Source organism: Perna viridis, chromosome 9, assembly GCF_037379345.1.
Source record: "Perna viridis isolate PV_CMFRI_1.1 ecotype Kerala chromosome 9, ASM3737934v1, whole genome shotgun sequence".
Lineage (NCBI taxonomy): Eukaryota > Metazoa > Mollusca > Bivalvia > Mytilida > Mytilidae > Perna > Perna viridis.
The window spans coordinates 20,183,873-20,198,396 of record NC_142453.1 but is presented as its reverse complement, the minus strand read 5'-3'; the positions used below and the strand labels follow the sequence as shown (position 1 = coordinate 20,198,396).

The window sequence follows — 14,524 nt, the reverse complement described above, 5'->3', positions numbered from 1 at the left end:
TATTGGATCCCGTGTTATTTATTAATGTTTCTAATGAGAACAGAAGAATTACATTGCAGACTGTAACTAAGTCTAAAAGGAAAATCTGATCGGCCCACAAAACTTAAGAACAGAACAAATTATAACCTATCACAGCAACTTCGTAGAAATCCAGAGCTCGACCGATTATCATGAAGAATTGGGAGAAATTGGATTTCACTCGATGTAGAATAAAAATGTAAAAACCAATTATGTAGCACGATGGTGCGTAAAATAGGGCTTAAATTGCATTGTTTTACTTCTATAATGCTGAATAGAATCTTATCTTTTCCGCGCAGAGGTCTCCAGGACAACTTCATCACATATTTATGGCTGTATTGTAAGCTTCTCAGATTGACGTTATTATTAGATCCAGGAACTAGTCAAATAATATATATTGTATTTCTTTTTATGATGGCAGCGAAAAGCAGTTAAGTACACATACACTAAATTGCCACCTATACTTGTTTGTATTTTTTGTTGTTGTTGTTTTACGATAGGTGTTGTTGTTGTTTTCGTTTTCCTTTTTGTTTGTTGTTGTTGTTTGTACAGATCTTGTGAAGATCTCTTGAGAGTATCATTTCCTGTAGATTTCATGTTTTGCTTACATGGTTTTGCTTTGTTATATGCTGTGTGTTTGGTGTCTCGTTTTCTTAAAATGAAATTCATATTTTCTCAGAAAAGGTGCACGTGGGTATGTAGCAGACATACATGCACATTTTTTTAGAATTTAAACAACATGAGCTCTTCTTACATAAAACTTTGATGGGAGGAGCGATGTGATTATGATTTCCACGCATCACTTATATGAACGGTAAGGAATTGCTCCAGATACTTTCTTATAAATTGAAATCTCGAAGAAATATTAGTTTAATGGGTTTTCCTCCAGGACTAGGCTGTTGTGAACCATTAAAAAATATTTTTGTCACAACATTTACTAGACGAAGTGTATATATGTGGACATTTAGCTGTAAAGTCGTCACCATTTTTTTTTGGGGGGGGGGTGTGGGGTGGGGGTGGTGCTTATGTTTCAGTCGCTTTATTCTGTTTTCCTCGTTTCGTCATTTTTCAACTATAACATCTCAGTAATCAGTTCAATTTTCAAAATATTGACATGTATTTTGCATGTATTCATACATGTTCTGCGTTTCCTGTGAAACTTCACAAATATCAATCCTTTCTATAATATTTGCACACTGTTTTAATTAAGAGAGTTTCCAATTAAATATTTTCAGGGGAACACGAACCACGAATGTTGATTGGCATTAAAACATTTAGGCTTATATTAATTTTATTTCGATTTTCAGTCGACATTGACACGTGACAACATACTACAAGATCGTTCAAGGTCACTCAGATTTCATCCAATCAACGTTTAGGAAACAACATGGACATGATATGAAAATGTATAATTATGTACATGTTACTGTGCTAAATTATTTCCAAATATTTTAACAAAAATACCCTTTTAAAAATCATACACCGCATTGAAAAATAACCCACACACTCCATGATGCCACGTGTAAGTCAATTAATATGTGAAAACAAAAACAAAAAATATCAATAAAATCATAATTGGGACTTTTCAACTTTCATCACACACAACTGGAAGAAAACCTTCTCCAACACTCTTTACATTGGCAAATGAATAATGATTTTCAATAAATTAATGGTACATTTACACAAATAATAACAACGAGTCTTTTTTTAATACCGAGGTATTTCTTGGCGATCTAGTCCATCCGATCAGCACATGAACCTAAGTGGAATGGAGGCTAGGTCATGTGACTCTATAGTCATCCCCATGTTTCTCCCGCCATTTCTGGATGATGAGACAAAGAACCAAAAGACCGCGGTGGTCCACCAGGAAAGTGATGACCGTCGTGTCCATGGAGATTCAGGGGTTCAGGAGAAGACGCAGGTACCATATCGCTTGGTAAATAATGATTTTCTGGGCCCAGGTTACCTGGAAAAAAAAATAACAACATTTTTTTTATTTTACTTTTCTACCATAGTATTTATAGTAAGTTGTAAACAAAGCGATACTGTTAAAACAATAGCGCCACTATACACATCACATGACACACGTGCAGTTTTCTTCAACGGCAACAGAATGGAAATAAAAACACTTGATAAAGAATTATAAATTCATACATTTCACATTATCCTTCATTAATGGAACTATAAATTAATTAACTAACAGATGCGAATATGTACTGTAGAAAATTCAATTAAAACAAATTTATACATAGATAAAGTCCACATGTTACCAAACTTGGTTTTCATCACTCTATTTTTCTAACTTTAAGCAACACTAATTAATTGATTTTGATATTATTGCCACAATTATAACAAGCTGTTACGATATCTCATCCCTCAATCCATTGAGATTCACAAGAATAAGAGTATGTTACAAACACATTTCTCGAATTGTCCTGTGATTTCACGGTCCGTCGTTGTTCTATGCGGTTTGTAGCGATTGATTGGTATGTTGTTGACAACTGTCACAAAATTCTTTCTTGTTTAGAATACTATTACTCGTTTTGTTCAAGGGATATTAATACTATAGACAATACACGTGCGAGGGATGAAAACATTTCAGAACAGTTGTATCATGGGCTGGGTTAAATGAGAGATACAGTAAAGCACCGGTGCGGAATATTTTCTTTTATAACGGTACAATTTTAAGTTCATAGTAATCTTTAAAGTGGAACAGCTTTCTCGTACTTTTCATAATCACAGTCATTAGTCGTACTCTTTGCACCTTTAACTGCACTTTACAAAACTAGTCCGGTCTTTAGTTAACTTTTGAATCACTAAACAGAATATTCCCCGACTCATTAAGCAAGCATTTTCTCAAACCAATCAAGCACGTCGTAGCAAGAACAATAAAAAAATAACATTATCGATCTGAGCTTGTCGTAAAATGTCTTTTTATCTGTTTTTGAGCAATGCAGAATTACATTTTATATGAATGAGTTATTTTGGCGACCATTTGTGAGCAATAAATTCACGACTATTCCAAGAAATGGCCAGTTTCTCGCGAGATTACACATCATAAACTTGCTGCTTTATAACCAAAGTCTCTTGTGATTCAAAAAATTCATTGTTATTATATCGAAAAATTTATTCTTCCGTTGGAAATTCTGGTATAAAAATGTTATATTTTATTTGTAACTCTTTTATTGTTTAACAATTATAACTATCTTAAATACGAATGACATAAAATAAACGAGAGAATATTCTTAAAATGTCAAATGCTCATGGCTATTGCAAGAAAACGGAAATTCAAAAAAAAAATTGCACTGTACAAAAGACAAAAAAAACAAATGAACAATAAGAAAACAACAGTGTGAAAAGGTTTAAACTTTAAATTTAAAGAATACCAAATAGTGCAAAAACGTGAACTGGAGATGTATGGCATAGAGTTGCTGAAGCCATCTAGACTACATTGGATAGAGTCATTATATATAGAATACACACAATGCATGCAGGCACCCATGTCTAAGCTATGTGTAAACTACGAATTAGTTTTAAAATGAATATATAGGATCTTTCAATAAGTATATATTTACCTGAATGATGCATTTGTTGGTCTAAGTTGAGAGGCGGTGTGCCTTGTGACGAAGGTGGAAGAAAGTTCATATTTCCTGGTCCGCCATCTTGTCCAGGAAAAAAGTCGTTGTATCCTTGGTAACCAGGATAATATTCCTGACCATTTTCTGAAGTAAAAAGAATGACGTTGACTAAAAATAATAAGGCTTAGGAGAATGTTACACAAAAAGTAATTTATAGCAATATGTTAGAATTTATCTAAAAACAGAATGTTTTTGTTTTCAAATCGAGACACTCAGAATTGCTACACAGCATTTCGCTAACCAAGGGTACTTACATATGACGTACTTAATTCAAATAACCAAAACCTTATATTTATGTTAGGAAGCAAGCATTCGATTTTTATGTGGGGTTAGGATTATTTTGGAAATGAAAAAGCAGGAGGATGATGTTTGGTTAAAAAAAATCCAGGATGAACAATTGGGTAAACCAACAACAGGCTAGAGTAAAAAATAGAAAGTCAGTTCCGAATTATACTGAAAAAATCCATGTTATAACATTTGATCCTACCCCCTTCAAAAATCATGGTTGCTCCCTTATGTTCAAAAATAGAAGAAATAAACTGTTTGTTACAAACGTATATCCTGGCCAGACAGTCTTTAAGGTGTTCCTTCCCAATACAGCAATAAATGCGTTTTATCAGACAGTGAGTATATACTCTTATTTCATAACAAGAATAGCATTTCGAACTAATAAGCACAGAAGAAACCTAACACAAGGAAAACCCTACACTGACAACGAACAGGTGTATAAGAAATATGCTTCACAGAGAGCCGCTAATGAGTTGTATTCGGTTCCTTTTCAACCAATTTCCTGTTTGACAAAAACAACTACTTCATTTGTCATTGTCGCTCGTATGTACACTCATAATGAATCGGTATGTTTTTGCAAAGGATAAAAATACAAAATCGACATTCTTTTCTTGTAGCACAATATGATAACAGACTTCAGTTATTCCGCAACCGATCTGGTCAAGGTGTTGTTTTACAAAAGATAAATTTACAATAGATAGAAGAATTAGATGTCTTAATATCATATTTCCTAACCGCAGGTGGCTCACGAGGGTGAGTTTCTACAAAAACATAACGCAGCGGTACCGATCGATCCAAACCATCAATCACGAACTATTTTGTTTGATATCTTACACTGAGCCGCGTAGGAAATCTTTTGAACAAATGTAAGTCGCACAAAACTTGACATGTCCTCTGTTGTATTGTTTTGTGTCGATTGAGTTGTTGGCGTCCACGGGGGTTAATTTTCTCATCTGTTTTGTCATGTTGAAGTAGCGTACTCCATCTTAGAAGTATAGTCATGGGAATGCAATACCCCGCTTAGTTGTTTACACATCTATCGTACATGCGTCAGAAAACTCGAGATTTATATCAAGCGTTTGTTGGGACAAAAAGACCTCATGATATTGTACTATAGGTTTTTAAAATCACGAATCATAGGGAATTGTAATGTATACAAATTCATAAGAAAAACGTGTTGAACTCTGCAACCAAAGTGCGTGTATATTCTTTTTAATACTGAAATGTTTTTCTTTGATGGCGTAGATTAATGTTTATTACATGTAAAATAAGAACAATTGCCTAAGTCCATTAGGAATAGTTTGTAAATGGACCAAAAGAACAAAAATAATCAGAAAATTCATTCATCGAAAAAAATTAACAGCCGAGTTGAAAGGAGACTACCTATCCATTTGTCTCACTACAATGTCGCTTGTACTGTTTTGTTTTTTATATCTTGTTTCGTATATGTTTACAGATGAGACGAGATTGATAACAAAAAAGATAAGACCAGATTTTAAACTTAAAACAATTCCACAATACACACTCGCCTCGTTAAATCAGAACTCCGTTCAACGGCTGTGTCCTAAGTAAATTTGTTCAAAGAAAAACGGTCTTTAAAGAATTGTCTAGAGGAAAATTTTATCAAATATTAATAATTTCCCAACTTCTTATTGAACCATGAGTCATTAAAACGCCAAGCATCCGTGCTTAACTGTCCGTACTTGGCAATGGAAGCATAAATAATTCAATATTTTGTTCAATCAAATGTCTTTCTATTACTCTAACGACATTTTTAAACTCCGTGTTTAAAAAACAAAACAATAATCTATACACTTAATTTCTCGTCCTCTCCTTAAAGTTTCCTTACAAGAACTTCTTGAATTTCCGTTCTGAAATTCTTGCCATTATTTTTGTTAGCGATAATTTCTATGGTGAAATCGGAATGGAAAATTTTAAAATATGTAACAAGATAGTAACCAAGATCAGATCTAGAGGGAAACGGCAAAATAAAAGGACAGAACGGTTTCTTTGTGTATGTGTTTTGTTTTTTATTCAGCTGTCTCGATGATGGATAAGACAAATCCGAGCAGGATTTACTCCTGACTTATAAATCAATAAAATACCATATGCATCAAATACTCCAGTTTAAAAAAGCTCGGATTCATGACAAAACTACGCCGAGGTCTCAGAATGAAATATTTCTGTTTTGTTTTGAGATTTAGCCCTGTCAAAGTTTTCTACCGTATTTCATGTCTTTTGTGCGTTTTAGAAATCGTAGCATCCCCTGGGAGTTTGAAGCGTCATTAAGATGCGCTCTAACTGACATTAAAATTCATGGATGCCCTAATCTCGTAATCCTAAGGCTTAGTTCAAACCAACTGTGCTCTCTGGGTCCGATACAAAATCGTTAAAATATCTCTAAGCGATGTAATCATTTAACTTGAAGAATAAGATCCTATTTGTCACAGAATATGTTTTGCATCGGAAGAATTAAGAATTTGACCTACTTTTGATTCTAGATGCATATCTTTCAGACATTAGAAAATTTTAAAATTGATAATTGAACTAGACCAATTTAATATTTTTTTCATTATAATGCATTTCCTTTTTGGGTATTTTTTTAATTCCTACATCAGCATGAATAAAGTTTTTCCAAATAGCAGTATATATCAGATCGTTTGTTCCTTATAATTTCCACTAAACACCTGCCTCTTTAAAAGGTCAAGGTTGAGACCCCGGGGAAATAGAATATACTAGTAGTCCCTATCGGTAGAGATGGGTAAGAACAGGAAGGCGCGTGTTACTATTTGCTATATTAAGTCCGAGTTTTGCCAAGATAAAGAACATATGATATGTTCAAATATCCTAAAAAATACGAGTACAATATTACAGCGATACAAATTCGCACGCCTTCCGTTGGATCTTATTAGTACTAGTAGAATTTGAGAGGTGTTCAGTTTACTCATTTTTAGGACTTCTTTCTCCAAGAATCAGGCAAAATGTGTATAAGATGTGGCACATGAATGAAAAAAAAAACACAGAAAGAAATTTTATTGCATTAACCAAGTATTTATACTGATAACCTCCAGAAATAACCATAAGTGTTTGTTAAGTCAAAAAAATGTATACGTCACAGATGCTTCGGAATAAATTTGAATAGCTTTTCAGTTGTTTTATGGATGTATTGAATATATTTGAGGCAAAAAAGACCAAACTGAAAATTATAATGTACTACTCTTTGCCTGATTCTTACACAGAATGGTTCTTAAGATACGTGATTTAAACTGCCACGTAGGAATTAAAATAATCTCTGGTGTAAAGAGGTCGGAATTCAAACAATGTCTGGTGTAAAGAAGTAGAGATTCAAACAATGTACGGTGTGAAGAGGTTTTCGGATTATCTAGGTTTGAGTTTCACTGTAAGGTACAAATGAGATCAGTTCTAACCTCTCATAAAAACTCTCCTGGAACTGTCAGAAGAACAGTTCTATGACCAAATTAGAACAGATCTAGAGCCAACTCTTCTGACAATTCTAAAAGTAGAGCGGGCTCTACCATGTGAACTGTTCTCGTCTAAAGAGCCGGGTATGCTAGAACTGTCAGAGAGCTGGCTCTAGAACTGTTCTATGACTTTTAGAACTGTCCTAGAGTCGGCTCTTCTGAGAGTTCCCCTGAGGCGTTAGAATTAATGTTATCTATAATGCAAGTTTTCCTCTCTATACAAAACATTATGCTAATGGCGGTGCATTTAGAAATAAGGCAGATATGTGTACATGTTCATAACATACATACATACATACATACACACATTATATATTATATTTACCTGAGAAGTAACCAAATCCAGGCCCGCCCATCATTTCTTCATCAAGTTCACTGGGAGACATGCCTGCCCGTAAGGCTCTCATCCTCCTAGGGTTTCTGAAGAAATGACGTCTAGCCCCCAAAGCACTTAATTGTTTCATTCGTCTTTCTTTGGACCTTCTGTTTTGAAACCAAACCTGAAAACAAGTAGAATTGTGTGTCATACCATCAACTTACTCCCATATAAAAACTAACTAACAGATAATAAGTGTACATTTAACATTGGTAAAATAAAGAAACTAGAAATTCAATGGAAATAAAAGAACTTGGATAGTAAAACTGTTAATAAGAACATCCTGCCAAAAAAAAATAAAAAGTATCATTTAATTTGATCAAGAAAATCCGAAAAAACACATAAACTAAAATAAAGTCACGTAAAAGGCAAGACATTCCCAACATAAATGAAGTTTTTTTTAAACTCATAGCAGTATGTTATGGAGTCTGTCCAAACAGAAGCCTATGATCCTGAATAAATAGAAAATCTGTCTACAACATCCGTATCTAAACATGTAAATAGCATGCAGACACGTTTAATGAGGTAGATCTAGGGTAAGGGACATAACCCTTGAAATCAGTTTGTATCATTTTCAATTTCACCAAAGCCTTTCAGGCTTGTCTTTGTAACAGAATGAAATCAGTCTAAGTTACTTTGATGCTTACATGACACTGATGTAAAATGGTGAATACAAACGTTCCAATGATTTGCAAGATTTGTGTCCCTAACTCTACATTGTAGGTCTACATCCTTAAGTAAAGCTTATTCAGGCCGAAAAAAAAGTTCGGTCAACACAGCCTTCACTATATAAGTTTACTGTCCTTCAACTTATGAACAGTATTTATTTTACCATCATATTCATATAATAGTATCAAATTCTAGCAACTCAATGATAGCATGTTGTCATTTGTATGGGTGTCGTTTTCCTGCAAATAATGCTTATTTATCGTACAATGAATCCAAACGACTGATGCCTAAGCGTGTCCAGTATCCGTCACAATGTCACGAATTATTGATGCTGTAATGCAAATATCTTGCTAAAAAGCTACACTTTTTAGTTTCAAATGTGTCAACTAGAGTTAGGGATTCCAAAATTCTGGAAGGGTGGTGAGGGCATGGATGGGCGATCAAGGGCTTTCCTGTGTTTTCCGTATAATCAAATATTTTTTCGGGGAAAAAGGGACCGCCCTCCCCCTTGTATCCTCATTTAGAATAGAACAAAATATAAGTCAAGCATGATGCAGAGAAAGATAGCAGAGTTGAGCCAAGAACCAGTAACAACTTAATGTTCTTACAATTATACTCTTATTTAAGGGTACCAGAAAAAAAAACATGCTCTTTGCATGAAAATCATGGATCGAAAAGCCCTTTCAACCTGTAATCCCTAGAAATACAACGAAATCTCTGCTGATAGACGGAAAGTTTATAGTTATTAATAAATGTGGCGTTCATAACCGTTTGATCAAATTTTACGCATACGTTTCTCCGTGAACATGATTTTTTGTATATTTTTTTTATTGAATAGCATCGATGGAGTAAAAATATGACTTACAAACACAATCATTTATTTCTTACAGAAACTTCAGCTTTGACCATCCAAGTGAAACGTGATGGCGCTAGTTACAAGATGTCATGTTTGTGCAATCGAAGAATGGAAACAACGTCATTCCGTTAAGTACAAAATTACCAAATATGATACATAACACGATGAATAATCCTTTAGCTCAAATTTATACAAATAGTAACATGAATAACATGCTGTTATCATATCCTAGTAGTGTCATTATGAAACCGTATTTTCAAGTCTTCAAACACATACCAAAATAGATAGCAGAGTACGAACTCTTCGAACAAGAAAAAAAATCAATCACTTTTACTTTCAATAGTCTTGCATTGTCTAATAGGCCTGTCTTCAGTTTCTAGATCGGTTGTGCTCTGAACACCAGAAGAAGTTAGGAGCTTTTAAGTACAATATTAGCCCTTGGTTTGTACAATAGTGATCAGTTGTGATCATTTTATAAGCCTCTGATTGTTACTTAACATAGACAAGACAGTCGTGTCCCGTCAGTCACCAGGGCAGTATAACAATTGTCTTTCAGAGAACACACGTGCAAACCATCATGTAAATGCCCATATGTAATTCTTGTGGTGAGACTTATAGGTAAACACTAGAGGAATTCCGAATTAGAATAGCCAGGTGTGTTAAAATAACACCTCATCAATTACAACTCTACCTGACTCAGCATGCAGAACCTAAGAATACCGATAACCTATTGTTTAAAAACAAAAATCTACATATGTAAAGAAGACAGGGTATGAAATAGACCTGTAATTATATTGTCAACTGAAATAAAACGCGTTATGTCCTGACATTTCTGTTTTGAAAAGCAGTATCGAGTGGTAAGATATGAATAGTACATTTGAAACGTACATTTAACATTTTGTTCTGTTCAGGTACTCAAAACTTTACCCCACACCGAGTTAGAATAACAAAAGTATTTCTACTTCTGATATACCTTGAAGCAAAATCTTCCGTAAAGGCAACGTAACAAGCCCATCTTGATAAATGACGATTGTCAGTAACATCGTCCGTTTTACTTTTCATGATCGTTCCGGTCTAGATTTCGGAATCTATTGTTAGTTGGATTTAGATAATAAACAAAGATTTTGTTGTCGTAAAGTATGAAAAGATCAAATAAGATTAAGAGGGTAAGAAAAACATAAAATAATTATTATTGACCATTGAAAACTTCCTTCCAGGCAGGTGTGAATGGCAAGAATAGAAATTCCACAGAAAACATTTAAAAATAAAGTCACGTAAAACGCCGAAGGGCTAACGTTCGGAACAATAGCCAAGACAGCACTGGTAAAAGCTTTCAATTATTTGGTCAATATGGCGTTATTGATATGGTAGTGTTATTTGCACAAATCTTTCCCGTTATACAACTTTTATATACAAATCCGTGCTTTTTAAAGGTAAATCTTCCGCCAAATATTATTTAAGTTCTTAATCGACTTTGACAAAGATAAATGTTGACACTACTTCTTCAGGGTTATAAAAACTTTTAAGGACTATTTGGTGCTTATTGCGACCAAAATTTTCAAAATATTATCCTTCCCGAAGACATTAAAGAAATAATACATTGGGCACCTGGTTTAGTTTACAGTTATTTTGACTAAATTTGGAAGGCAAATTATCACGAAAAATGATACACAAATATATATTCTTCCGTTATTTGTATCTAAATTTGTCAAACTAGTAAATGGTAAAGTTCATAGTGTATGCAAGCTTATCCATGGACCCTTGAATTATATTTTCCCCGCCAACCCCATATTTCTCTCATAAAATCACTCTTCACTAACAATTTGGCAAAGTAAACACTGTCCATTCTGTATTTATAATGAAAGACAAAATCACAGTTGGAACGAAAGATCCGTATTTCCTGAAATTTTCGACACCTGAAGACATTACTTATCTTGTATTCAATTCGCATCGACACAATTACTTTACGACAGGTGCGCGTTAAAAGAACCATTGTGGTTAGACGCTGTTAATTTGTTTACAGCAACGAAATGCTTTTACATGACGCAGTAGGTGAACTTAATATTACCAAGTATTGCGGTCAAGCCAACTCCAATACTCATGACGCATTTTAAGTAAATTTTAAGTTAATTCAAATCAAATTGTTGTTAATGCGATTTCTAGGTTCAAATCCCATCATCACCAATATGTACCCGATAAAACATTAGTAGTCTATTTCAGGGATGAAGTAAACCGGATTTGGCCACCTGCACGGCGGTGTTTTAGCTTTTATTATTTTGTTTTTAGGAACGGTAACTGGTACGAGACGCAACAATACTTTTTCTAAACGATTGCGGGATCTCCAAATGTAATCCTCTTAGGAACAAGAATTTTCACTCGATGGAATTTAAGACACCTAGGGTTTAAATGCAGCAAATGATATTTGGAAAATTTCATAAAGCTAAATTTGTTCTTCACAACTGAAGCAGAAAGCTCCAGTAAAATGTCATGTTGAAAATTGACGCCTTTTAGCCTTCCGACGCGTAAATTCATCTTCACGATTGATATTATGGGTTTGCGCTAAGATACAGCTAGACCTAACGCTGCATGGGTTTTTACCTTTAATGTTTCGTAAAACGGTATAAAGACATTTCGAACGAGCAAAATGCTGTCATTTTTAGGTGACTGCGTTTATCGTTCTACACCATGTTAACCAAGCATTGTTTTCAAGTTAAACAAAATCAATCTAATTGATACCATGCTGGGCAAATTAAGTGTTCAAAATGGCTGATCGTGATTTATAGAAAACCGACGATTTTTCTATTGTTTGGGACATGTTTCGTTTTCGTATATTAATTCGGCTCACAGCACAGTTTATATACATTTGAATAACGGTATCTTGGCAGAGAAAAGATATTTTCTTGCTATGGTTCTGTGCTAAAAGATAACACTTAAAGTAAGCCAGTACAATTATAAGTATGGAGAAAGTTAGATTTTAAATTAAAACTTAGATAGCCGGAATAGAATATGGTATTATTTGTACGATTCCGATAAATCTTTTATCATTATTTTAATTCAAAAATATTATGGAATTATTATTGAATTGAATATTCAAGCAAAACGACGATTTTCTTCCATGTTTTCAATTTTGTTTCTTCTGAAGAAAAAAAACATTAATTAATTAATTATCAGAACCTGAAATTCCGTTTGAAATTGGGGGAGGGTAGTAAACACCTGTTGAAAAAATACTGTTCAAACACGACATTGGGTCACGATTGAGAGTAGAGAGAGGTCGTTATTTTATTTTCCGAAATATAAATTTTGCATACTACAATCAGAGGGTGGGGGGGTCAATATTAGAAATATGACAAAAATAACTGAATGAAGACTTCGGGAACAACTTATACAAATAACAGCATGACAGTTTTTATGTTAAATATTACCTGCATGTGTTGTCTTTATAAATTTTAATATATACTAAATTATTCAAACATTTATGACTAAAGCTGCGAGATAGAATTACCCATATAAATAAAACATAAGTCGACTATGAGGATCGCACATGCTGTCTTAAATAGCACAGCACATAGTAGTGTCATCCGGCTATATTATAACACCATATAACGGAACATTAATATTCTATCGAGGGATATTTTATCCTATTAAATTCTATAAATTATTTGAAAATAATACACATAAACAAGTTTTAAGTGTGCTAAAGAGGCCATTTATTGGTGTATAGGTATCCTACTCGGCTATTGTTATGATTAATCCTCGTTTAGACTATAGTGTAGGCTGGTTGTGTAATTTATGGGAATTTTAACTTAAATATTTAAAAAAAAAAAGGAAACGCTCGGGAATACATCGATGTGATGCTGTTTTTCAATACGGAAATTTTTCAATCGAAATTTAAAAAATGACTGATATTTTCAAACTTATTACACTAGTGAAACACACGTTGTACATGTGCACATGTACATCAAGTTGCATGATGATGTGATATAAGTATACTGTTGTAAGTTGCCTATAACTTCAAACTGAGTTGAAAGAACAGACACACATCCCTCGAGAGCTACACATGTGCTCTGTGACGAACTTTATATAATGTATATTATTTAGAAACAAAGGAAGAGATAAGCCAGTTTGTTCTTCAGAAACAAAGCAAGAAATAAACCAGTTTGTTCTTCAGAAGCAAAGTAAGAAATAAAAAAAAGACAAATAAAAATAACATTTTTGACTTTGTAAAGATTATCAAACATCTATAAATATATAAAGAAACGAAACTAAAGGAAAACATTGGTTCATCAGTGCATCAAATTATATGATTCTGCGGTTCAATATCGTTGAAAAAGATTCTCTCTATAGTCGTGATAATATTTCATTCTAGGTTTAAAGCGTGATATACGTGTAAAAATGTTAAAAATTCATTTTAATACATTTATGATAAAGAAAAATTAAAAAGTCGTGGTATAATATCGTGCAAGACCCTTCCAAATATAGTATACACATCTTCAAATTAGTTAACATGTCCTATCAACAGTTACATTTATTCGCAATTTCATAAAGTTACATTATAGCTAATGCATACACGGACGATCAATAGAAAAACACGGCAAAGCTCTGTTATTCTGAATTTCCAATTTATATGATAATTGGGTTTGCCCTTTACAGGCTCTGAAATAAAACTATACATGCAAAACTGCCTTAAGAGTTGGCACACCGATTAGTTGACATGCCACGGGGAGTTTTACATAACGGTTTCGTATTTAACTGTATTCGTATCGAATTGCTAAAACTAAATGGAAAAGGGCACGTTTGGAGAATCTATGCAAAACATTAGAGTATGCAAATAAGGCACAGAATCGCAATCCCGTATACTGTAATTTAATGTATCATTAATAAAAGTATTGTTAATTTCTATGACGCATTTATTCTCTTTACAAAAAAACAACGATAGTTAAACAAACATTTTAGAACTTTTTTGAAAAAAAAATGTGTTTTTATTAGTATTTCTTACTGGGATGAAAAAATCAGCTGCTTTTGATTGTACTACAAGACGTTGAATGGGTTGCATTATGTTTGTACAAATGTACGTGATAAGTAAAAACAATATTGCATTATTAAAAAAGCAAGAATGGATATAAATACATTTGTTAAAAATTTTGAACAACACTTCGGCCGTAAGTGCAAAAGATTAACAATAGCAGCCAGAGAATGT

At 33.5% G+C, this 14,524-nt stretch overlaps 1 protein-coding gene across 1 annotated transcript in view; it reads right to left on the bottom strand.

Moving 5' to 3' along the window:
- Positions 1-1,291: 1,291 nt before the first annotated feature.
- The window catches only part of LOC148607248 (LIM/homeobox protein Lhx5-like), a 28,765-nt gene continuing 15,532 nt past the window's right edge, over positions 1,292-14,524 (bottom strand). Inside the window, exons 4-6 of the mRNA XM_088545798.1 lie at positions 7,752-7,926; positions 3,594-3,740; positions 1,292-1,984 (exon numbers count right to left, since the gene is read on the bottom strand). Of these exons, the coding sequence (XP_088401924.1) occupies positions 1,815-1,984; positions 3,594-3,740; positions 7,752-7,926 (492 nt within the window). The 3' untranslated portion in view covers positions 1,292-1,814. The remainder of the gene's footprint in view (positions 1,985-3,593; positions 3,741-7,751; positions 7,927-14,524) is intronic.